General features: G+C 37.0%; 1 protein-coding gene across 2 annotated transcripts in view; it reads left to right on the top strand.

The window, feature by feature from the left end:
- Positions 1-27,518, top strand: part of PPP3CA (protein phosphatase 3 catalytic subunit alpha) — a 298,887-nt gene that overhangs the window by 230,291 nt on the left and 41,078 nt on the right. For both annotated transcript variants that reach the window (XM_065877944.1, XM_065877945.1), the window contains exons 5-8: positions 1,049-1,194; positions 4,087-4,226; positions 13,941-14,018; positions 16,423-16,517. In XM_065877944.1, coding sequence (XP_065734016.1) covers positions 1,049-1,194; positions 4,087-4,226; positions 13,941-14,018; positions 16,423-16,517 — 459 coding nt within the window. The remainder of the gene's footprint in view (positions 1-1,048; positions 1,195-4,086; positions 4,227-13,940; positions 14,019-16,422; positions 16,518-27,518) is intronic.

The following is a 27,518-nucleotide window of genomic DNA, read 5'->3' as shown; positions in this document are numbered from 1 at the left end:
TAAGTATACTTCAGGCTTCTTCGTTTAACATTGTATGTGCTAAATAGTGATTTTGATCCATACAAAGAGCATATTACAATATGATCCCTTGCTTAAAAGTCAAAAATTCAAAAACTGATACTATATTATGTCATTCCATTTTACGTTCTGAGCATGGTCAATTAAGAGAATTTAGAATTTCTTTTTAAATTATACTTTTTTATAAAGTGATATAAAAATTCAAATTAATATTTGATGTGATTTAGCCTAAGCAACAAGTGATGATTTTTTTTTTTTAATAGCCAGAATACTGCTGTTCAGGATAATCCTACTCTTTAATCTCAAATCACTCAGTAAAAACAAATGGAGGGCAGATTCCACATTGAGCCTCTCTTCCTGGACCCAGTAGATTTACCGGCCTTGAGTGGATTTTACAAAATTAAAGACGACTTCTTCCTTTAGAAATAAATACTAAGAGTGAGGAGTACTTCATATAAATTTCATTTTCCTCTTCTCTTAATTTTCCTCATTGTCCTTGGAAGTTTAAATTTCTCTTTGTCATTTAGTCCTATTTCAATGGAGCATAGAGACTTCTCTCAAAACATTAGATATAAGTCAGTAAAGGAAAAGTAATGTGCAGTGATTTAGAAACAACTTTGGAAACTTTCTTGCAATCTGCTTTTCTACAAGAACATTCAGGGGTATCAGCCAGTTTTGTGTCCTCTTCTGTTGGTCTCCTAGTTGCTGTGTTTTTGTTTTTGTTTTAATACACATCTGCAGGTAACTAGCAGGGATATATGTATATAAAAGTTCTCACCTCTGTTACACAAAAAGTAACTAAAAACTGTCAAATATGGAAGGACAACAAAAATAAAAAATAGTAGATATAAAGATTAATATATAACTTTAAAAAGTCTTCTTTAATCACATTTGGAACTTTGCATGTGTAGTTATATGCTAATATGATTCCGGCAAGAAAACATTTTTTTTAAAAACCCTATTTTTATGAACCAAATCCTACCTGTGAAATCATAAGAGTAAGTAGTTGGTTTTTAATCATATATTAAAGGTAAAATAAAGTATTCAGAACGCGTATATGATGCCTGCATGGATGCCTTTGACTGCCTGCCCCTGGCTGCCCTGATGAACCAACAGTTCCTATGTGTACACGGCGGTTTGTCTCCAGAGATTAACACCTTAGATGATATCAGAAAAGTAAGTTCTGTTATTTTCCAAGTCTACCATTTGATGTCTTTCAGTAATAAATGCGAGGCATTAATTTCCCTGCCTTTATCACTAACTTGATACTTCTGAATGAAAATGATTTAAACTGGTCATGAATCTCTTTTTTTTTTTTTTATCTAGAAAGAAACATATATTTATACTTGGAAGAGTTTTCATCTCAAAAACCTCAAGTTTCATTTTACCATGTGATGTGTCATTAGAAATACTAAATATCTGATCACTAAAATATATATATACATATATATATGTATATATATATATACACATATGCCTTTTCATTTCCCCTTCGCTTGTTTCAAACAATGCGTTGTATATTCGTGGTATATTACAGTTAAAAGATGTTGTTTTCCTCTTGGGAAAATATCACAACTTGACCTTTAAAATGTGTCCATATTGGCATTTTTTTTAAATCTAACAATTTTCACGGCTTAAAATTTTAAAGTAACAACCTAACAAAGGCTATGATGCTATTTTATTGATTGTACTGAGTGGCAAGGTGAAAAGCAGTTGATTTTTTTAAAGAGGTATTTTTCTACTTAATTTAACATTAGATCTTACTGTTGTTTTGGCCAGCAAAAAGATGAGTTAGATTGAATGTGGGAATATCTCTTTCATGAGAAAATGTAGTATAGGATAGTTTTATGTAGTGGAAGAGACAGTCTTTTATTTCTTTGATTATGCTCAATATTCTTTTAAAATTTCATTGGTTTTTAAAGAAAAACTATATTTAAGTAAGTAAAACAGTCAAATTCTATCTGAATACTCTATCATTAAGGTCCAAGTCTTCAAATGTAAAAATAATATTGTATTTACTTTCCTGTTAGAAAGGAGATTCATGGTTTTTATTTTTAAAATTAAACAAAAATACATTAAATAAACCTTTGTTTCCTGCTCTGTGTGTTTGTGTCCTTTTTTATAAGACACCATTACACGTCTGCTTCTGGTGTTCTGTAGCACACAGAGGATTGATATTTACTCTATATTTCAAGTTCTATAGAGATAGGACACTGAAGTGTAGTCATGGAGTTCAAGTATAGAGTGGTTCACTTTCTGCATGAATGTAACCACTTTATTCTTCTAGAGTCTGATGGACTCCTGAAATCAGTAACTAAACTTGTTATCATAAATTATGTAGATTTTTAAAATATGCTCTGCTATCCCTAGGACTTTGTTTCTGGCATGTTTCAGATATTATGTTCAATTTTTGTATTTGTCATTACACTTTGGACTGAGCCATAAAGTGATTTTTATGTTTGCATTTACCATATGCCAGTTAGAGTTTCCACCACACTTACTTTAATTAACTTCAGAGTTGTTTATTTTCACAGTAGATGGTATTAATTTCAGAATGCATTTTATAACTTTTCCAGAATAAATTCTATATTCTGGTTGCCTTACCAAAGCTCTAGCTGGGAATTCACATTAATCAGGAAGTCTCCCCTCCTCTACTTTTCTATCCCGAATAATCAGTCCTTGCTTCTCAGAAAGAAATTCTGTATTTTTATGGACAAGCATTATTTTTCTTGTATGAATTGTTCCAAAAGCATAAATTATTTAAATTATCTTAAGTCTAAGTTTGCAATAAATATTTTACATATAGTATAATGGTTGAAATATAGAGGGTCTTGTCTTATTGAAGTTTTTCATTGGGTGTTGAAAAAGTGAAATATTGCTTCGTTCTTTTTAGATATTAGTAAACAATGATGTGTAGCAAAACCATTATTTACATCGCCTTTTATGTCTCAGAAAAAGAGAGAATTTGATAGGCTGTCAGCCTTATATATTCACCTGTCCCTATGGGGTTTTTTTAAATATTAAAGTATTGAAAATGGAGAATATTGGTTCTTAATGGGTTTTCAAAGCTGTTTTATGCTTTCTTTCAAGAGACTCCATAATATCTGCTAACTTCACCCAAGATCCTTTAATTGTAGTCAAATCAGGATAAACTATAAGAAGGTGACAGTGTTATAAAATTGTTGGTGAAGTGTCATTTCCAGTTATTGTATTGCTCATAGCTTCTAAATGTACCATGTTAAATTGAAATATGACTTTGCTAAACATTTATAGCTGGAAAATTGGAAAATGGATTTCATATGAGGACTTAAGGTAAAACTATAAAGCTTAAAAAAACAAAACAAAACAAAACTATAAAGCTTAGAACTGTGAGCTGAAGAATGACCAGCTAAATTGGAGTTCATTTTACTACTTATTGTTAAAATGGTTTGTACCCAGTAAAATGACTCCAATCTTCTTGGACTTTAATTAGAAACTTAGATATCCCCTAATGAGTGAACATCTAAAATGTCATATAGCAAGTAACTACTCTTAAAATGAAAGCCGTCTGTTCTCAGAATTATATTGTTGAATATAAACACCGTAAATCGTTCCCCATCCTGATTTCTAAATCAGAGTTTAATGGAGGCAGTAACAGAAATTTCCCCAAAGGTTAAAAAACAAAAGCTTCTCCTCAAGAAATGAAACACAGTTAGAGTCACATCAATTGGTAATAACTATAACACTAGGCTGGATAAAATAAAAAGGAGAGAAAGACGGAGAGGAAACCAGGAGAAAGAAGAAACAGAGTAAAGAGTGGGAATTAAAGAGGCAAGAGGGAAGCAAAGGGTGAGCTGAAGGCAGATAATAAATGAGTGTCAGGAGGAGGAAGGAAGGAAAGTTCGAGAAAGGTGAAGAGTAGAAGAGTGGGGAGGAAGGAGCACAGGTCAGGAGAGAGGTAGGGGGCAGTTCACGCTGTGCTGTGGCTGGGGAGCAAACGTGGGTACTGCAAAATGCTGGTTTCTTCTATTTCTGAATTCCAACTTTCCAAAGATTAGTATTTTGTTCTCTGTCTTCTATTTTTCTTAGTTAGACCGATTCAAAGAACCACCCGCTTATGGACCTATGTGTGATATCCTGTGGTCAGACCCCCTGGAGGATTTTGGAAATGAGAAGACTCAGGAACATTTCACTCACAACACAGTCAGGGGGTGTTCATACTTCTACAGGTGAGGACGGAGAGCTCCAGCTTGCCTCTTGGAGCACGTGACATTCGTTAACTGTTGTTATTCATCAGTCCATGTATTTGATTTAGTTATTATGTGCGTATAACGTTTCTAGGAAGCAAGTACAAATGAAAGGTTCACTTTGATAGCCTGGTTCAAATGGGTTCTTAGCCCTTGGAGAATAAAAATATAAATAAGTAAGTAGATAGAGAAATAAATGAATGTATCTATATAGACATATAGATATAATATCTGTGAAGAATAGAAAAGGCATAAAAGCGGCAAGTGGCTTCAGCATGACAAAGCAGCTGAAGAAGGTAGTAGGGTTTAGTAGAAGATTCGTTCTGTTTCAGGAACTGTAGGGAAAAAAATCCAGTGCCAGCCTTGATTTTCTTTTTTCTTCATTCAATTATGTCATCACTTAAAATTATTTTTACCAGTTTTCATAACTTAAATGAGAAAAGCAATGTCAAATTGATCAATTAAATTATTTTCAAGTTATTCTTAAATTTTCTTAAGTTCATTGGACTTCCTGAATAAATTAAAATTAGCAGCAACCCAGTATATAGGTGCCGTAGTAAATTTATTCTTAGCACTTTGACAAGCCATGTTGACAAAAATTTTATAGTAATGTTTCTATTTGCAAATGTATGGGCATTTGGAAACATTGCCACCCCCAATAACATTTCAGAGCACTTCAGGAAGACATCAACACCGCAGTTGGGTTTTTGCATATCCTCATGATTTTCCTGACGTCTTAGTTACCTCAATTTTAGCCTACTGCATTTTATTACCCCCAGTTGCACTAGGTTCCCTTATCAGACATATAGTTTGATGTGAAAGTGGCCAGAATGAAAGTGCAAAAGAGATTGTGGAGAAGTTGAGAATTTAAGTTCTAGAATACATAGTCTTTTTTTAAAAAAAAAACTGAAAAATCATACCTGATGTTCACTGAAGTTTACACTCAATTCCTGCCCTGGCAGCCAAGCTAATGACCAGGCTGGAAGAACTCTGTAAAATGCATCCAACCACCTATCTTTCATCTCTAGAGTAAGCAGATATCATCCTTCTGCATAACATTGATCAGAGTTTATTCTGGAACATTTTGGTGGAAAATTTTGTTCCATACATTGTTTCCCTTATGGGGGAAAAAGTTTCCTTTTCTTTATCTGTTAATGTGATTGAGAAATTGAAGCTTGCGAACAGAAAGTCTTGAACACTATAAAGCATCATTCAAAGAATGGTTTTTGTTTTAAATATTAAGAAAGAGGTTTGTCCCAAGCTTATTTATCAGAAAGTTTACAATTCATTTCTATGTTTTGGAAATTTTGGCTAAAATTAAGAGTCATGGTATAGTATTTCTGAAAAGCCTAAGGTTTCTTTTCAGTAATTAGTTAATTGAAGAGTAGTCTTTTATTAAAGACTTTCCAACTTTTAGTGAAAAGTTGTATTGTTGAAATATATCAAAGCCAAGTGTTCAATTTTTCAAATCTGGTGTCAAATCCCTAATTATACCAGGAATGTTTAAATTACTTATTTGATACCACTGAGTTGTGCTTCAATAATACAATATCAAATAAAATATAAACCTCTTGGTTTCGATATTAAGCCATATTGCATTAATCTTTTTTTAATTCATAGTATAACATTCCTCTATTAGTATTCTGAGTCAACTATTCAAATATATCCTAAATAAAGTCCTTATATATACCATATATATAAGGTATATATATATATATATATACCATATATTATATATTCATGAAACAAAAAAATACCATAACTTTATATATGTTATACGGTATATAACTTATATATATATAAGTTATATACCGTATAACATATATAAAGTTATGGTATTTTTTTGTTTCATGAATATAGACACAGATGTGTTTACATCAGACATAAAGTCCATCAACTAGATAATGGGAGGATTATGCGTGTTTTCACACTTTTGTTCTCACCAAAATTATTAACTCCTCTCATCAGAGGTTCTTAAGAGATAATGATCGCTAGCCATGAGAAATGCTGACTGTCAAAATCTACGGCCTATGTGCTCTGAGAAATGACAGAGCAGTGTGGATTGTTTTATCTGAAGAGAAAAATGACTCACACATTCTCCTAGAGCTTTTTGATTCTTTTGTCTTTAGTGTCATCTTGAAGGTGTCAAGCCACCTCTGTGGTCATGGTTTATAAAGCTGATCTAGGGGGCACAAAGGAACAATAAAATTGGTAAAAGAACTTGGTGACAATTACCTGTTTGAGTTATTGGCAGTTAGTTTGATCCACAACTCCCAGTTTTATTTCACGTGTCTGTAGTTTGTATATTTAATTTGCTATGCCGCCCTATCCATGATCTAATGTATTACCTGGGCCATGATTTAAATAAAATGAAGTTATACGGGCTTCCCTGGTGGCGCAGTGGTTGAGAGTCCGCCTGCTGATGCAGGGGACACGGGTTCGTGTCCCGGTCCGGGAAGATCCCACCTGCCGTGGAACGGCTGGGCCCGTGAGCCATGGCCGCTGAGCCTGCGCGTCCGGAGCCTGTGCTCCACAACGGGAGAGGCCACAGCAGTGAGAGGCGCGCGTACCGCAAAAAAAAAAAAAAAGAAGTTATACAGATAGATGCTTCTGTAAGAATTTGCCAATGCTGCTCATGAGTTATAGAAGACAGTCCATGTGACAGAGAGGAAGGAATCCATAAGCACTCTGCTTTTGCCCCAGTGCTACCATCATCTTTAGAACCTTAGACCAGAGTTTGCATACTCAGTGCCTATAATGTTCAAGTAACTAAGATGGTTGAAGCAGCCACGCACTAGAGTATAAAGGTTCGTGAGGATCGTGACAAATCAGAGGTAAAATTTCATTTTCATGGAGACCATATGAAACTGTCAGCCAGGTTTGGTGCTTTGGGTTGTTTACCTTGGGGGCATCCTGTAAGCTTTGTGTTCTAGGTATAGCTTGCTTCAGAAGAAGTGAGTTAAACCAGCCATTTTAAAGTTCCTCTATATGCTGAGATTTGAAGAATATCTTGACGGTCACTTAAAACGTGTTTTTGAAGCTACAAATGGCAGCTCACTCAAATCACTACTGGTCTCTTAATCACAGATCAACAGCCTTTCTTCTGTTCACAAGCTACCCAACTTCTCTTCTACAGTTGACACTCTTGTCCACCCCTTCCACCTTGAAATGCTCTGGTTCCTCCTTTTCCGCATATCCTGATTCTCCTCTGACTTATCAGGCAGATCCCTGACTCTTCTCCTGCCTCTTTCTTTGTCTTCCTCCTGCTCCTGACATTTTTCTTCACACTGTTCCCAGGAACCTCATCTATTCCCTTAGCTTCACTGTAAACTTTGAACTCTGTGGTTAGATTACCAGATCTATGTCTGGTCCCTTTGTCTCTTTCTCTCTCCTGAGCTCGAATTCTCTATGCCTAGTTTTCTGCTGGAATTTTTATCTTAAGTGTTCCATTGTCACCTTATCCTGAACTCACCTTGCCTGAAAAGGTTTATTATTTACCTTCCCACTTGCTTGATTCCCACTGGAGATTTCTCCTGGTTTTTCTGTTTCTATTAACAGTTCATTTTCCCAGTCACACAGACTAGCAAATACCTTTGCTTTTTCTTCTTGTGCTGAAATCACCACCAACCAGTCATCACGTCTTATTGACCCTTTCTTTAAAATATAACCAGCATCTAGACCATCCTGCCTTCCCTCCCTCCCACTCTGAGTTCAAGACCTTCAATTTTAGCCTGTCGAAATCACACCTGATTTCACAGCACCTTCCTATCCCCTCCCCTCAATTCACACTGTTCCATTCATGGGTAACCTTTTGAGAATTCATTCATTCATTCATTCAATTATTTAACAAATATTAGCTGAGCACCTACTATATATGCCTTCCATAAGGTTTTATAGGTAAAGTCCCCGCCTTTGAGTGAATGACAGTCTGGTGGCAGAGACCAATAAATAGAAACTGATAAATTGCAAGGTGAGTAGTTCTTTGATAAATGTGGAGGTTATCTCTCACACACACACACACAAGGATGAATGGGGTTTAAGGGACTACCCATGGTAGAAATGTTATTAGACCTGAGTGTTAAAGGATGAGTAGAACATATCCAACCAGAATCAGTGGGGGAAGCTCTTGAAGGCAGGGAAGTGGTGAAAAATATGAGGAAGATAAAAACTCTGGGAATTCTAGAAAGATGACTACCCAAATGGTCTCACTTTACCCCCAATCCCGAATTACAGGTAGCTGCTTTGGTATACACTAAAGCTGAACCTTCATATAACTAAGCTATTCTACTCCTATTTTTATATCCACTAGAAATGTGTACACATGTGTGCCAAAAGACATATACAGGATTGTTCATAGTAGCAGTATTCATATTAGCCAAGAAATGGAAACGACCCAAATGTCTGTTTAGTAGAATGAATAATAAACTGTAGTATATTTATGCAGCTATATACAGCAAATGGGAATGAGAAAAACTGCACAGAACAGCATGGATGCATGTCACAAGTATAATGATGAGTGGAAGAAACCAGATACTAAAGAGTGCGTACTGGGTGATTTCATTGATATAAGAGTACAGCATTAGAGAAACCGAGTCTATAAGGTTAAAAGCTAGGATGGTGGTTACCCTTAGTGAGGAGGTGGTGGTGACTCAAAGGACGTATGAGGAGTTCAGGTAATGTTCGTTGTCTTGATCGTAGTGTTAGTTACAAGGGTGTCCACTTGTAATCGTCTGATTGGTGCAACTTTCTGTAAAGATGTTATACTTCAGTAAAAAGTTTGCCTTAAATAAGAATTGCTCACTGCTCTTGAGGCAGCTGGCAGCTGAGGACTTGAGCTCTGGTGAAGTTCTGGCAGGAAGGGTTGGAGCCCTTCCAGACTTGATCCCTAGTGGGCAAAATGAAATTTGTTCGGAGAACCTGGGGCAAAGAAAAAAACACAGCAAGTCCTAGGAAAAGATAGGCCTGACAGCATCCGGGCAGTGCCAGGACACCCCAGGGCTAAGAACCCATTGCTAGGCCCCAAGAAACAGAGGAGGATCTGGGCAGGGGGGCGAGTCCTCCATACTACCAGGCTGAGAGTGGGTGAGGCACCAAGGAGGCAGATGGAGGCTTTCTCTTGGTCCACTGGCAAGGGATTGCAGGCTGCCTGCCTCTGCTTCGCTGGAGCCAGTGAGGGAAGGAAACCCTTTGCATCTCGCACCTGCCTAACTGCCCCTGTTGAGGCTCCTCCAACAGTTGTGTGTGAGCTTCAGTAAGCTGACAAATTGCTGCTGAGCATTTAGAATATGAAGGCAAATAAAACCGTGTCTGTCTCTTAAGGCATTCGCTATTACTGGAGAGCAGATGTATAAACGTAAATTACACTACAGTGTGACAAGCGATGTATTAGATTCATATGTTATGGGAACATGGTGGATGTAGCAATTTTATGCACCTCAGGGTGAGGTAGGTTTGAAGAGAAGGGTTCACAAATGATAATTTAGCTAAGGCTTCGCAGAAGAGTGGGCCTTTGCAGAGGAACAAACAAACTCAGGGAAAGTAGATGCAAAGGCATAGAAGCATAAAAAGGCATTTTAATAATGCCTGCTGGCTATTATCATGGTTAAAGCATCTGAAATCTACAAGATTTATTTCAAGGTCTAAAATAGAGTTTAATATTGCAGGAAACAAAAATAATAAGAGAAGCAATAGAATGAGTCTAATAATAGCTGTTTGCTCTAATGCCCAGCCACTTTTTCTACCATTTCTCACGTTTTTGTCTTTTCTACTTTCTTTACCTTTGTTCATGCTCAGTCTCCTCCCTCTTCCTCTCCTTCCTTCGGCGGAATTTAACCCGTTGCCTGTCTGCTAATACCCATAAGTTATTGCCTCTAAGGTCTAACACAAGTCACAACTAATAAATGGAACAGCTACTGCTGGAATCTGGGGTTGCTGACTCACGTTCTGTGGCGCATTCTTACCTCCACACTGTGGTAGTGAGGAGACAAATAGGAGTGGCTGAATGTCTACTGCCATGGGCCAGGCACTGGGCTCGGACATCTACATATATTGCTACTTCATCTCAATTCTATGAAATAAATAATACTGTCTGCATTTTTGCAAATGGGGTAATTCAGGCTCAAAGAAGTGGAATAAGAACCCAAATCTAAGGGTCCTTACTATTCCATGGAAATTTCCACCTCCCTTTCTACTCGGAGAAGATGCATTTTCTAGTGCTTAAGGAATAATCATATTCCAATAGAAAAAAACCCAACATTTTCAAAGACTACAATAGCTTCTTTCCCAAATTCAGCAATGCATGCTGGTAAATGAATATCACAAAGCTGAAAGCATCACTGGCCTTCACCAATCCTTGAAGCAAGTGTCGTTAGAAGACATGTGCAGGACATAGGGTTAAAAAAAAAACTGTTCCAGCAGAATCACTCATACAGTTAGATTGCGCCTGACAAGGGTAGCTCTGTGGAGGGGGATGAGTGGGGCTGAGATTCAGCCTGCCCTCTGCTCAGAAGGCCATGGCCCCGGCTTGAGCTGATCAGCCTGGAGGAGGAAAGGCTCTTTTTTCTTGGTGGGTTCAGAAGTGTCACCTTATTAATGAAAAGAGAAAGGAAAAAAAAAAAACTACTACAAGATAGATATTTTTCAAAAAGATTTCCTCAGACCCACATGCTTTCTTTTTTGCTTTATAATTTCTCTACAAAGCATTACTATTTTATCTTTAATGTAGTTTTTTTAATTTAAAAAAATATGTTTTACCTTGCTACCTAGATTATATCTTCAGAACAGAAACCATGCCTTGCACTTATCATACCACCCCTCCCTGTGTCTCATAACAAATGGAAAGAAAATCACCAATTAGTGTTTGATAAATTATTGGTGAATTAATGATTTTCCAACTCTCTCTATGGTGTTAAGGTGTTCTGAACTCTGCTTTTCCTACCATTCTACGTGTATCTTTTTTAATGCTTTTCAGCTGAACACTTTGTGGTTTATCATCATTTCCATTAAAAAGCATAAAAATGTTGTAGAGGGGTTTTTCCTAATATTGTTCAAGAAATTATTATTTAGAAAAATGTTTGTAATTCTTAGAAAGTTCAAGTATTTGAGTATGCATGCTTTTACATTTCTAAAAATCTTCTTCAAAATGAATTTGCTCCAAGTAATCAAGTGTTCCTCACTTAAAGCTATTAACCTAGCAAATTAACCTAGCTAGGTTAATTTTATCTTCTTCAGATTTCCATTAAATATAAGATGTATATTTCCATGGGGGAAAACTTAGCTTAAACACATAAGGGTATCAAATTTAGCATGAAGAAAATATATTAAAATTATGTTTTCATAAGACTAGGTAACTTCTTCTAAAAGGAAAAAAATAGATAAAAAAGAGCAACCAAGCCATTTGCACGAGGGAAAAAGTGACAAACGTAGACAAACAACCTCTGTCTTACAGTGGTACAACAAGGCAGTAGTGTCTTTCTAAAGAAGCATTTTGAGGGCACAAGAAATGTAAGTACACTGCTTAAAGAGATAGGGAAGGAACATTTATTGAGTGCCTCCGCTACTCTGTCACCCTTTGGCTGGGCATCTTGTAGCTAATATGTACAAGCAAATGCGCTATTTTTGAAGACCAACCAGTGTCTCTGAAATTAAGGTCTCTTTTGTTGACACACTGATCTGGAAAAGTGATATACTCACCTTTTCCCAAAGTAGAACAGAAGTCTTTGACGGCACCTGTTGGCCAACTCTTGATCTAGGTACCATGTGGACATGTTTCCATGTAGACACTCTGGGTGGACCATCTCCTCCAATTTGTGGATCATGCTAATGTTCATCAGTTAGGTGGTTTATTTATTGGGATGACCTGGGAACACTAGGAAGGGAAGGCGGCATGGATGTCTCCTCTTTCTCTCTCCCTAGCAAATTGCTAGAATATTCTAGAAGACACATGTGCGCGCGCACACACACACACACACACACATGCACACAAATATGTGTGCACATGTTGCACATGCACAAAGACTATTTTTGATTTCAGATCCCACTTTTGCCAAAGAACTGAATCCTTTTTATAATCAGTATCTCTACAGTGATATGCCATCTTAATGGTATTTTTTTCCTCCTAATCAGAGAATTCTTACAAAATCTGTAGCATAGAAATGATTTTCATCTTCTCTTTTTTTTTAATTATTTGAGTGACATATATTATTATTTCCCCAAAGAGCTATTTTTGTAATTGTGAATTGTTTCCTATAGTATATGTAGTTTAGGTTCTAGTGAATATCTGTAGTTTGTTTATGTTTAAACAAGCATTGATTTGCTGTCTCTTGATTTGAACTATCTAAAATTTATTCATTTTTATGACATACATTTTTCTCATTAAAAATTCTTGGAGCAGAGATAAAGGGATTGCAAAAGGTCTTTCAAGTTTAGTTTGTAATTTGAATTTCATTTTTTTTTTTTTTTTTTTTTTTTTTTTTTTTGCGGTACGCGGGCCTCTCACTGTTGTGGCCTCTCCCGTTGCGGAGCACAGGCTCTGCGGCCATAGCTCACGGTCCCAGCCGCTCCGCGGCATGTGGGATCCTCCCGGACCGGGGCACGAACCCGTGTTCCCTGCATCGGCAGGCGGACTCTCAACCATTGCGCCACCAGGGAAGCCCCATTGAATTTCATTTTTAATGAAGTTTTCATCTTTGGTTTTGAGACTTTCTTAACAGACAAAATCATATTGATTGTATATTTGATATTTTTATTAAGTCACAGGAAACAATGTCTTAAGATAAAATTCTGTTGGTCAAATTTAAAGTATACATTTTAAAATCTTGTGGATTTCATAATTCTGTTTAGATTTTGAATGATATAATCAGTTGATGTACCCATAAAGAAGTTGACAGTTTGACTTTTCAGAAGACTTACTCTCTCCCACTCCCTAGCTCAGTCCTTTCTGTCAAGCTCTCAAGCAGGCACCCAAATACAAATAATGCTATCTTTGAGAAAATTGGGATTTATACTTTAAATTCCACTCTCATGTTGTATTTATGCTTCCGTTCACTTTGTATTTAGATGTAGACTTAATAATATTGATTTTCTCTATGAGTTGGATACTTTTCTAGTGTCGTTATATAATAACAGCATTCTTTTTCCAATTCACACACCTCCAGCCCTTTAAAAGTACAGCTATAGGGAATTCCCTGGTAGTCCAGTGGTTAGGACTCAGCGCTTCCACTGCAGAGGACCTGAGTTCGAACCCTGGTCAGGGAACTAAGATCACTCAAGCCACGCAATGTGGCCTAAATAAATAAAAGTACAGCTATAGGCAGATGCAAACTATTATAATGGAATGGATAAACAACAAGGTCTTACTGTATAGCACAGGAAACTATATTCAATATACTGTGATAAATTATAATGGAAAAAAACAATGTACATATGTATGTATAACTGTATCACTTTGATGGACAGCATAAATTAACACAACATTGTAAGTCAACTATACTTCAAAAAAAAAAAAAAAAAAAAAAGTATAGCTATAGGTACTTTTTCTGCCACAGTGGAAAACCTGTCCTTAGAACCAAGAGGCTTGTTTCATGAATGATGTATGTTTGATTATAATTGATCCAATCACATAAATCTGAATGTTGTAGATAAATGTGCTACTCTTGATGATTTCATAACAGATACTTTTCTTTTTGTCTCTGGCAGTTACCCGGCTGTATGTGAATTCTTACAGCACAATAACTTGTTATCTATACTCCGAGCCCATGAAGCGCAAGACGCAGGGTGAGCCGTTTTGTGGGTTTATGAAAACCATGCATTGCCCTTTGTCAGTCCCTCATATGCTCGGCGGTGGAGGTTCCCTTTGCCAAGCTCTCTGCCTGAAGGAATTAGACCTAAAAATTGCCTTCTGGTGATACAGATATGGCAGGGTCCTGGGGAATAAGTAGTTGCAGATGTGCTGTAAAGTCCCCTTTAAAGTCCTTTCATTTTTAGCTTGAAGAGGTAGACTTTTCACCTGGCTGTCTTAAGCACTGTGAGGCCACCTCCTTTTACTTCTTTCAATTCCTGCTCTTACCGTTGTCCCGTGAGTGAGTAAATTGCCTGCTACTTTTCAGTCTTGGCTGGCAATGTGGATGAGAATGACACATACGTATTTAACAGGTATTGCATGTTGTACTCTTGTTTAAAGAATATCATTCCTGATCCCAAGTTTTAAAGGGCAAAAACAAGAGACATTCAAATGATGGGGAAAATCCTATATTCTAACTAACAAATGCATAACATGATTTTGTAATATCTGGTAAATTTTAAAAATGTAAACTGATTCTAAGGATTTAGAAATCTAAAAAATATCAGTCATGCACTTTGATGGTACATTCAATCTACATTTGGGAGATAGGCATAGGGAGAAATAAGCATAATTAATTCTAGGATTTGAAGTCCAATACCCTTCCCAGTAAGCTCCACTGAAAGGCATTGTTTTGCCTTCAAAAGCTTAAGCTCATTCCTTCATATTCTAAGTTTTCTGAAAAGGAGGAACATTTATTTGTATAATCTGTGTACTGAAATTGGGAATTCAGATGCCTGCATTCTGAAGTAAGCCCATACCTGTGATGATTCTGAATCAAGGCAGATCCTGTTGTTTACAAAATTAGCTTTTTTCAAGCAATCAGTCAGCAAGTATGAACTGATCCAATTTTGTGTGCTCAGTGCTCTTGTAGCCAATGTTCGCAGTAACCTATTGATATACCCAGCCAATCAGGTCCTCAGATAATTTTTTTCACTTTTCAGGGCAGTGGTGTCACCACTACTTTTTGGCTGACTGTCCCAACTGAACATGTTAAGCAGATTTATCTTAATCCCATGATAGACCTGAAATCCATCTGCTTACTTGAAAACAGGTTAAGTGTGTCGATTAAAATCAACAAGTATATTTGTTTAAAATGAGCAGTTGACTGATTCATTGGGGAAAGTTGAGATTATGTCATCCAGATTCTTTGTTTTTATTTGCTGTCAAGTAGGTGTAATCAGCCAGAGTTTATAAAGTCAAGGTACCAGGATTAAGAGTGTCACTATCTTTTCCATTCTGATTTTTTCCCCCAACAAAGCTCAGTTCCATAAGCAGAATAAATACTTCTAGGACATTTCAAAAGATTTTTAAGGGGGTATTTTCTCTTGGGAAAAGTAGTATCAAAATATTTGTAAAATTATAAACTTTAAAGTCGTTATTTAATCTATATAAAGGTACTATTTGAGGCCTGTTTAGAACCCAGCTAAATTAGGCATGATTAGTCTACCAGAAATAACTGACGCAGAAGAACCAAAGAATGATAAAATTTTGTTTTGCACTTTAGGAATTTTTCTAAACTAATATTCCTGAAATCCGTCACATAGAAGTCGTGAGATACGTTTTCACCTTGATGGAAAAGAACCAAATCTCCTGTATTTTTTGATTTGAGGACTAGAGTCCTATTTTTGTCTCAGTGAAAGAAAAGTAACTGGATTGTTAATTTATTTCCAAACATCTTGCAGAGGTTTCATTACTGATTGATTAAATATTTCCCTGCTGAGACAATAATCTTTGACCTATAGACACCAGAAGAGATTGGTAATAAATAAAATTCTAAAATAGAAACAATTTCAGCTCGTATAACCCATAGATTTAACCAGACATTCTATGAAAAGCAAATCACTTGGTCTAGGCAAAATGGATTTATATAACCATGACAGAATATTGTTACAAATAGAATAATCAGCCTGGTTATTAGTGGTAAAGTTTTGTATATCGCACTGCTTATTTAATCTATTTATGTTAAAAATATTGGCAAACTTCTGAAAAACATGGTAGGTACAGGTATCTGTGTACGAAAAGCAGCCTTTGTCCTCTCTATTCAACATGGAAATGAATTCTTATTTTTCACTGAAATCCACTCTCTCCCAGGTCTGCTAAACTTAGAAAAGACCTATTTTGAAATTGTACATATGACTGTGCGTCTCCATTGTCACCCTCAAAATGAATTGATGTCTGTGTATAACAGACTTCAGAGAGAAAATTTTTAGTGCCTCCATAATTGAATTCTCTTTGAATAGTAAAACTTAGCTTTAATTTTCTATTTCTAAATGTCTATTTTGATATCATCTTTTTTCCATACTTAGCCTTGTTTTGACTTGTATTTATTGTTTTTAGGTACCGCATGTACAGGAAAAGCCAAACAACAGGCTTCCCTTCTCTCATTACAATTTTTTCAGCACCAAATTACTTAGATGTATACAATAACAAAGGTGAGTGTTTTCAAATCTCTCTTGGAGTTTTGTATAGTATGTGTAATAACTAAGTTCTCTTTTGGTCTGGTTTTAATTAAGCATTTTTAGTCATTCTTTTTCTCCTTACTTTTTCATTTATTGTTTGATGCAGATTTTGTGATTATCTTCAAAGTTCCAGATTCAGTTGGTCAGAGGTGGGAGCCCAGGCATTGTTATTTTTTAATTGTTCTCTAGGAGATTCTAATGTAAAGTAGGGTTGACAGCTACTGCTATGATAGGTATAGGCTTTAAAAGAAAGAATAATTGAGAGAAATCCAAAATCATGCTTCTTAAGAAGGATAGGGATTTAAATAAGAATAGTGTGACTGCACATGTAAAGGATTGTGAAAAATAAGCAGAAAGAAGCTATAGCTTGAAATTCAAATTCAGATCTCATCTGTTGAGCACCTACAATGAGTCAGACCTTGTGATAGGTATGTATTCATTTATTTTTTAAAAATTGAATTAAACTTTAAAATAAATATCATTTGCCTCCCAGAGTGAGTCTCTATGGTAACTGCCTTGCCCAAGGTCACTCAGTTAGGTAGTGATGAACTGGCATCAAACCGACATCATCTGGTCCAGCATCCTGTACTTTCTTTCTGCAACGCTGTATCTGTGGCCCAAAGGAGACCAGGAAAGGAGAGGGCATTATTTACTGACTAGAGAAGAGAGGGGGAGCGGGGGCCACATTGTTTTCTTTCATGAAGGTAATCTCTTTATGAAAGGAAATGATGTGAGGTGTTAGAGGTGTGGCAGAATGAATGAGAAAGTGTGAAACAGTCATTAACCCTCCTTGGCATTGGTCTGGATAGTATATATGCAGCATTTCTGAGTGTGGCTTTCTGAGATTAAGAGAAATGAAACAGAAAGAAACCAATCAAATAATACATGTGAGGCCGAATACAGGCCAGGAGAGGCAGGAAAAGGCAGCCTTATCTCTGAGCCAGTCTGAAAACTCCTGGAATTGGGAGCCTTTCCCATGCCTCTGCGAGTCGTGAGAGGCAGCTTCCTGTCCTAGGCTGGTGTCCAGGATGCCTTCCCAGGCACCTGCTTGCTGTCCTCCGTCCTTATGAATAGGTTGTTACCTTCGTTTCAAGCCTGCATTCCACTTTCCCCTTGGGAAGTGGGTCTCTCCCTTTGCCTGTACCCTGATCTCCTGCTTCGCACTTTCCCACCTCCCGCTGAGGCCTGGATACTGAGGCCCATACCTTCTGGATCTGTCAGGGATCCTGCTCCAAAGGGCAAACCACATGTCGCACTTCCCAATCTCTACCTCTCCCCAGAGGAATCTGCGCTGGCCTACAGATACAGTTTCTGACTGTCCAACCCCTGTCCCCATGGCTCAGAGAGTGACCCCTGCTGGCTGGAGTTTGCTCTAGCTGCACAGTCTGTTTCTTTTCCATTTTGACTCTGGGGGACCCTCCCCTGTGGCCTTGGGGCATGGTTGTCAGTAGGCACAAAGAGTTTCAGCCACAACCACGGATGGCAGCATGTGAGGGATAGTTGTCCCCCTTTTCTTATTGCCTAGTTCCTAGAAAAGAGCCTGCCCTTGGTTCTCTGTGGCAAGAAGCATGCAAAATCAAGTAAAACATGTTCTCTGCATATCAAGTGCTTATCAACTAGTTGACAGAGCAAGACATCCGGATGATTTCATGAAAATGTAAGACGGTGTCATTAAGTAAAACCAAGAGAGTCAAACACTAAGTACATTCGACAAGGGGTGATTTTTCTAGAATGGTCAGAGAAAGTCTTATTTCAGATAAAATATGATCTGGACATGGAAGAATCATTAACGTTTGATTAGAAAGAGGAAAAAATTAAGTAAAGGCCAGTGTCTTTGCAACTTTTTTATTTTTAAGCAGCAAAGACTTTTTTTTTTCATCTCCAAACAGAATCTCAATCTTGAAGCCTCTTGTGTAAAATCAATAAGAAGTAGTTCCCTTTGGTTGGATAAGGCTTCTCCATCTTGTCCGCAAAATTCCCCTTGGTACCTACAAGAAATGCAAGAACTCAGTATGTTGTTTTGCATGTCCCACCGTGATCCTGTTATTTACCAAAAGTATATAATTTATGAGCACTTTTGTTTTTGTTGTTTTATGGCATTAAACTTTTTTTCTGTTAAACCTAGTGAAGGCAGTGCCCAAATGAATAATTTTCTTGACAGAGACTGATTACTAAGTAGCATGTACTATACTTACAAGTTTTTTTTAAATTAAAAAAAACCCCTCAAAACAGGAAAAAAAAAAAAGAAACAGAAAGAGAAAATTGAGATTTTAACTCCATGAAAACAGGTCTAGCCTTTTTCCATCCATCACAATGCTAGGCAATGCAGTTTTGCTTGAGACCAATAGAGATTTCTTGAATAAGATGTGCATTGCTTCTTTGTCTGTGGTTCTGATTTAACAAGGCAGGAACTTAAAAAGCAATAGACATCAGTGCATTGCTATCTTTGAGGTTCTGTGCTTCTTTCACTCTGCCTTTAGGGCAGATCACAATCTCTTGGGGAGGGGATATAGAAGCATTTCATTTTGGGAACCTTTTCATAAAAGAAAAAAATTCTCCTGAGAGAAGAAGATAAACTGATAGGAAGAAGAAAGATATATTCTTCAGTTTGAGCACAATTTCAAAAGACTTTTGTGGAAAATCTCTGAAGCACTTTCAAGCTATTACACTAGCACTGTGTACAGTATGTGGGACTGGGAGTTCACTGCTGAAGGGAGGATGACTGTATTAGAATAAAATAAATGTTAACGAGAACTTTAAAAGCCAGTGCAGTAAAACTGGGTTGCAAGCACCTTCAAAACACAATCAGTGGAAAGAAACAGCCATGAAGAATCTCTGAGTTAACCATTTGATTCTTAGAAAACAGATGACCATCAAGGCCTCTGGGATTATAACCTAGTAGTTAGAGTGTGATTTGATTTTTTAAATTCCTGTGAATTAAGGAAGCAGTAATAGCTCTCTGGCAAAATGAAAGAAAAAGAAAAAAAATAGGTTTATTCTGCCATCTTTTTTTTAAATTGAAGTATATTTGATTTACAATGTTGTGTTAGTTTTAGGTGTACAGCAAAGTGATTCAGTTATACATATACATATGTATTCTTTTTCAGATTCTTTTCCCTTATAGGTTATTATAAAATATAAAATAATCATTATAAATTATTATAAAATATTGGTTAGAGTTCCCTGTGCTATACAGTAGGTCCTTGTTGCTTATCTATTATATATATATAGTAGTGTGTATCTGTTAATCCCAAACTCCTAATTTATCCCTCCCCCCCTTCCCCCTTTAGTAACCATAAGTTTGTTTTCTACGTCTGTGAGTCTAGTCTACCGTCTTAAAACCGATAATAGTCATATGATCAGCTTCATGTTTAAATGTCCAACCGTTCGGATTAGTAGTTCATACTTGCCTGCAATTAAAAGCAGCTTTCAGAACGCAGTGAGGACTGTACATGTCCCATCCCCTATGTCAATCCCCATCTCCTATGTTAATCCATTCAGTTCTTATCCTTTCCAGTCTGCATTAACAGACAAACAACTTGCCCCTCTTCCTGCTTCGGTTTCCTCACTCTGACAAATCCTGCTTACCCCTGCAAGATGCCAGGGCCAAAGATGTAGCTCTGAATCCCAGCTCTGCCGTGAGACAACGAACTCATCTAAAATTATTGGCATACAGTGACATCTCTGTAAAATGAGAAAAAAACAATTTTGTGTGAATAATAGATGAAGTTACTTTGAAACAAAACGTTGTGCACTATTAAGATATTATCATCATTGAATATTTTATATTGCTCGAATTATGCCATGTGTCTGTGTGGGGCTTCCCAGAAGCTGGCAGAATACTATTCCTCTTCAGCTTCATAGTTATAATTTTACTTTATGGGTCAGTCTACCTTCGTGACCGATCTCTCTGCTTCCCTCTGCATGAACCCTTTACTTTAGCCAAATTGTTCTGCTCATCGCGCTGAACAACTTTTGGCTTTCCTTTTCGCCACATCTTTGCCCACCCACTTCTTTTCATCTATATCTAGAATACTTGTCTTGCTCTTCTCTGCCCATGTAAATGGACTACACCCCCTCCAGTCTGTCTGTTGGTAGTTCTTCTCTTAACGCCTGTAATACCAACCATTTACCCTTCACCTGCAATACCAATCATTTGCCCTCGTACTTAGCATTTACTTTTGTTTCTAGTTAGCTTTTCCGTGCATTCCTATAACTTCCCAATCAGATAATAGTTTGAATCAGGGGCTTTTTGATACACATTGTAAAGCCAAGTAGCATGCCTTTTACATGGTAGGCAGCCAATACGTGCATTGATCAAAGCATTTTCTTTCTGGGAATTAATAGCAAGACAGTGCCCAAAAGTATCCTATTGGTGTTGACCCTCAGAGCTTTATCTGTCTTTAAATTACTGCTGTAACCAGTGTTGATTTCCCAGTTGGAGTTAAACATTTGCAGAGTACTTAGCACCTTTGAATTGTTTTTCTCCTGTGAAGCTGTAGCCCAAGGGAAAAGCGATTTCACAATTATCCAGATACACCAAACAGAAGAAAAATGCAGTAATGACACGCTGCTACTGCTGCTGCAGCTTTTTCTTCAAAATAATTTTCCATCTGTGAAAGTGACTTCAACCTCATCCACTCACCAATGTAACAAACCTTTATTGAGAACTTACTGTATACCAAGTACCACGTGAGGTGCTAAGGATATAAAATAAACAAGACAGACATGGTCTTTTTTCCAGTGGGGTTTATAATCTAGTAGTGTGATAGGCGTTAAAGAATTTCACCAATAATTTAAATATATTTGCAAAATCCTACAAAGAAAAGAACGGTATGAAAGGAGAATGGAAATAAGCTGGTGGCAACAAAAAAAGCTTAACTGAGAAAGTGACATGTAAGCTCTCTTAGAGTGAAATCTCTCAGTGCTTAAAAACACAATGGCAGATGTGAACTCTGCTTTAAACAATTCGGTTTGGCCGAAAACTATAATAAACCTCTTTTTAAAAGTGTTTTAAACCTTGATGTAAACAGTTAAGTCCTTTGTCTCTCTAATGATTATAACTGTGCTTCAAAAAAATCTATAAAGTAAATTGTAGTAGGTTTCCATGTGGTGCCAGCTCTCCATAGTTCAGATGAGTTGTCAAATGGATAGGTGAGAGGCTAGATGGATGGATGGATGCTACAGATGTAGAGAAATATAAATATGTATTCCAGGGGTGTACAACTCAGTTCTAAGAAAATCTACTGACAGTAAAATTAAGTAATTAAGTAAAAGGTATTAAATGAAATGTATTTTGGAGTTGAGAGGAAAATCTAAATGACAACCAAACTAATACAGTGATCAAGACCAAAGATTAAAATGACAACCAGGAAAGAAATCAATTCAATGTTAAAGTAAGTTAAGGAAGAGAAGTTGAAAATCAGGTTTCAAGGATGGACAGGAAAAGCATTGTTTACAAGAATTTTGAGATTTTTTTTTTTTTTTGCAAAAGTCTATGCTTTTGATAGAAAAAAACATATTACGATGTTTTGGACTTTTAAACTAGACAACTTGATAGATTTACTTATAAAAAGCATTTTAATCTTACCAAAACTTGCAATTTCAACATCCTCAAATATTTCCCAATCAAAAAGTAGACAGGGCCTTCAGGAAGATACCATTTATAAATTAAAAGATAATGTCTGACTTGGCAGGAAAATACTATCATAAGGGAGGATTGAATTGTTAATATAGTGAACCCAGGTAGGAATCTGATTGGCAGTCGTGGTGTGAGCTCCAGGAGCAAATGCAGTATATCTGAAGCCAACTGGCCTTGAAGCCCCACCTTCCAGCAGGAGCTCTCAGTGCTCAGTGACACATCATTGACACAGCATGGTGTTGCCAGGCCTTACAATCTCATTCCCTGCTGCACCGCAGTCCTTTCACACTGGGAGCTTGTTTCACCATTCAGGAATAACTTCCACAAACTTAGAGATAACTGGAACCTGCCAGGTTCAGGAGCCAAATAGAACCAGCTAGATTCCATCTTTGTCCTGTGTGGAGGAGGGAAAAGGGCTGGGGGAGTCTCTGGAAGGGAGTAGCATCAGTGCCCAGGCAACCCTGAGTAGCACCTCTGCCTCTTTCTCTACAGCATGTGTAAAAGTTTACTTCCCTGCGAAGACACCCACGTTTTATAACAAGGGGCCATTTCTGTAGAGTCTGAGGTCTGTCTGCAGCATGGGCATCACCTTTATCATTAACATATCCCTTTTTAAAGCATTTTTGGGGTATTTGCAACCATAGCCATAAATATGATCACTAGTTGCTTCACAAATTGGATAAAATTAATCTAGAGACTTTGCCCAATGGCAAAGTTTTCCCAACCCTTACTTTATTCCTCTATCATCTCAAATCTAAAGGTCTTCTTAATTGCTCTTGAGCAGCTGTTTGGTCAGTTCACTTATTTCAATATAGAAAATGTAGATACTTAATCTTTCACTTCAGATTGTATTTACATTTAGATAAACTATAAAAATACCATCTATGGACTGAATGTTTGTGTTCCTCCTCTCCCCAAAGTCATTATGTTGAGACTCTAACCCCCGATGTGATGTATTTCGAGGTGCCACCTTTGGGAAATAATTACTGTTAGATTAGGTCATGGCTGGGGCATTGTGATGGGATTAATTATAAAGATAGGAGGAAACAGAGGATCTCTCTCTGCATGCACCAAGGAAGGCTACGTGAGGACAAGACCAGCCAGAGGGCCCTCACCAAGAACCTGACCCTGCTGGCACTCTGATCTGGACTTCCAGCCTCCAGAACTGTGAGAAATAAATGTTTGTTGTTTAAGTCAAAAAAAAAGAAAGAAAGAAAGAAAATGTAAATACATATTCATGGTAGCATTTTGTTATTTGATATTTGCTAACAAATGCTAAAGCAAAAGCAAACAATAAGTAAGATACACCCCCATGAAAAAATAGTCATTTCTTTATTTATTTGATAAACATTTTTATTTTTTAGCCCAATGAGTATTGGTAGAATTACACACACCAGGAAGATAATGTCTTAATAATGGTTATTAAACCTAGGATAATCTACCAAGAAGTAGTATGGAATATAAGAATCTATGAAGGAGTAAAGCAGAAACCATGAACAAAACTCTTAGTATTAACTCCTTTTATTATCAGTATGAGATGGTAAAAAAGAAATTTAGGTAGACTTTTAAAGGTAAAGAGAACTTGAAGTTAGAAGGTTTTGATTGGTTTTCAGAGAAATCATCTCTCTGAGATAAATGGATAAAATTAACTGCAGAGAGGTTTCAGTAGAATGTCCCCTTTACGCTGACTTTTATGACCAGGATTCTTCAATAAGTGCAGTTCATCAGTGGTTGTGATTTCCTATACCTACAACAATAATAATAACTAATGTTTATTGAGCATTTACCATTGCCAGACAGTGCTCTACATTTCCATTCCATGAATAAATGCATTTAATCTTTCAAGCACTCTATGAACTACATTATAATCTTGATTTTACTGATGAAAAACCAGGACACAGAGGAGTTACATACTTTCCCCAAAGTTCATGCAAGCTGGTCAGGGAATGGCACTGAGATGGAAGCTCAGCAGTCTGACTCCAGGGCCCACGGGTTACCCTCCTTCTGTGCTCTTGTGCGTCAGCTTTGTTATGTGAAAGCTTTCAGGGCAGCGTTTGCACTGATCCTCTATTCAACTCAGGGGTTCATTGTGTTTAGGTGACTAGTTTTCAATAAGAAAGGAAAAGCTTTTGAAATGAGTCATTTGTTATCACTTTTAAATTACATGAGTGTTTTACATCCAAATACATACATTATGAAAAGATTAGAGTATCTTTTGTACTAGTCTGAAATAAATGTCTCCCTTGGAAAGATATCCCCCAAAGCACTTATGCTTTTGCTTTTGTTTATTCAGCTCTGCTGTTAAAGTGTCATTGCTGGAGGCCGCTTTCTAAATAGATTAGTTTTACTCCAGTAATCACCTTGCTTACATTTAAACATTTAATTAATGGGACAGAAGGTGAAATAGAAAACCTATCAAGATTGAATATTTAGGGATTACTTTCCCTATATATTTTTTTGTTTTTGTTTTTGTTTTTGTTTTTGTGGTACGCGGGCCTCTCACTGCTGTGGCCTCTCCCGTTGCGGAGCACAGGCTCCGGACGCGCAGGCCCAGCGGCCACGGCTCACGGGCCCAGCCGCTCCGCGGCACGCGGGATCCTCCCAGACCGGGGCACGAACCCATGTCCCCTGCATCGGCAGGCGGACTCTCAACCACTGCGCCACCAGGGAAGCCCCACTTTCCCTATATATTTTAATTGAATTAAGCTACGTATAATCTATGTATCTTTACTCTAACATATGGCCTTGATTTCTTTTTTTTTTTTACATCTTTATTGGAGTATAATTGCTTTACAATGGTGTGTTAGTTTCTGCTTTATGACAAAGTGAATCAGTTATACATATACATATGTTCCCATATCTCTTCCCTCTTGCGCCTCCCTCCCTCACACCCTTGCTATCCCACCCCTCCAGGCGGTCACAAAGCACCGAGCTGATCTCCCTGTGCTATGCGGCTGCTTCCCACTAGCTATCTACCTTACGTTTGGTAGTGTATATATGTCCATGCCCCTCTCTCGCTTTGTCACAGCTTGATTTCTTAACCATCACCACTACAGGATTTTAAATTTCAGCAGTTAAGTAATTGTGGAGCTTCAACAAAGTAAGTACTCTATGGCAGTGGGTGCGATAATCCTCGCTTTTCACAAAGCTCTGCCCATAAAATCAGATCTCAGTGTTCTGTGAACCCTTCCTTGGGGATGAAGACAGGACCTCTAGCAACCTGAGTCCTCCATCCAGATTCCTTGTCAGTGCTCTTCTGCTGCCCCTTGGACGGGACCATTTAAGGCTTACATATTGTGTTACATTCCATTTTCTGACAGATGGTTAGAGGATTCTTACCCTGGACTGAAACCAACTTCTCTAGAAATCTAATTGTCAATAAGGCATTTAACAGGAGGAAAAACAAGAAATATATATTTATTTGTGTGTGTGTGTGTATATACATATATGTATGTGTATATATATATATATACACACACATAACATATATGAAACGTTAAAGATGTGAATCAGTGGATTATCCCTTGCTATTCATTATCTAGAGGTTCTAGACCTGCAAGACACTCAGTAACATTACTTCCACGAAAAGAAGTAGATATCAAGTGTATAGGCTTATATTAACTCAGTGCCAAGGATATCTTGGAGATAGCAACCTAGAACCATTGCAAACTGCAGCTTAAGGCTTGATACCAAGTACAAGGTGAAAGCGCATACAGACACTGAAACAGATACAGATATAGGCACTACTTTTCAGAGTACCTCCCACCGAGGTACACTTACCCTTGTTATGCATTTGGAGCTGATAAGTATCAGCTGTATTGAATGAGAGCCAGTGTTTCCTATGTCCATGCCACCTCCCTCAGTAGCTTAAAGCTTCAGGTAAATCTTTCTCATTTAGTCTAGGGTTGATTAAGCCTTATTTTAACATTATAATTGTATAGATTAGAACTTAAAGGAACGTACCAGCTCAAACTGATAAGGAACTCCTTCTTGTTGACTTAGCAAAAAATATTTAATGGTAGAAATTCAAATTCTCTATGTGAAATTGTAATGTTAGAAATGATTCACAGTGTTTGACTGGACTTGGGCTAATCCCAAGGATCAATTTTTGGCCCAAATTCTCTGGATCCTAGTATGTCGATGTGACACATTAAGTGGGAATTGTAAAATGGCAAAACTATTAAAAATAGATAGCCATTCTTTCCTCAAGGAATTTGAAACTAAGTCATGATACTTTACATTTTTCAGGTGCCAAAATTTTATCTGATTGTATATATTATAAATATTAATCCCATACATTATTTTATTTGATCTTCATATTTTGAAGATGACCTAATTATTCCTATTTTACAAGTTTGAAAGGTACGACTCAAATAAGGAGAAATGTTTGCCGGAGCTCACATAGTTACTATGTGACAGAGATAATATTATTTCCACTCTTATCTATTTTAGAATCTTACAATTTTAAAACAGAGTTTAGCCTCTGAAGTGACATATTACCTTTTTCCCAAATTCTTTCAAGCACCCTTCAGACTTCTGTTCATATGTGGTTAGTTACATTTTTAGTGTCCTGACAAGTTACATGTTTTATGTTTTTAAATTTTTCTTTATTTTCTCTTTTTTTTTTGCCTGCCTGCCTTCTTTCTTTCCTTCCTCTCTTTCTCCATCTTGTCTTTCTTTTCTCTATTTCCTTTCATTAGATCTTTTCTTCAGCCAACACTGTTGAGCATCAACCATGTGCCAGGTATGGTACAAAGCACAATAAAAGAAAAAAAGAAGAGAGATCTATGCCTTCCTCATTCCTTCTATCATCTGCCTTCCACTTACTTTACTCAAAATTCTGTATTTGAATAATACCTGATTCAGAATTTACTAATGCAGTATTGAGAAGGGAAACACATAACACACACCCATGCATACATACACGCGCGCGCACACACACACACACACACACACACACATAACCATAAGATTGGCTCAGATAATAGATATATCTAGTACAGTCACCTTCCTTCATGTAAGATAATATCATCCACATTTATGTAGGAGACTTGTGACAAAGTTAAAGAAGGTGTTGTAGGTGCCGTGAAAGAGGCATGTACAAGGTAAGAGGAGGAACAAGGGTTAGATGTGGGCGTAAAAGGATTATATGCAGAAACACGTAAAACACACACACGTGTCTTTCAATAAGTACAAAATCATTAGCTCATACCTTCAAGAAAATTATATATAACTACTGTTTGTATCCAGTAATACTAAGATATTTCAGGTTGGTTGAAATTCAGTCATTGTGTAGAAGTTGCTGAGCATATGTCTGTGAAATACACTCTGGT

This window comes from Phocoena phocoena, chromosome 5 (assembly GCF_963924675.1).
Source record: "Phocoena phocoena chromosome 5, mPhoPho1.1, whole genome shotgun sequence".
Lineage (NCBI taxonomy): Eukaryota > Metazoa > Chordata > Mammalia > Artiodactyla > Phocoenidae > Phocoena > Phocoena phocoena.
The sequence above is the reverse complement of the archived record's forward strand: the minus strand, read 5'-3'. Positions and strand labels throughout refer to the sequence as shown.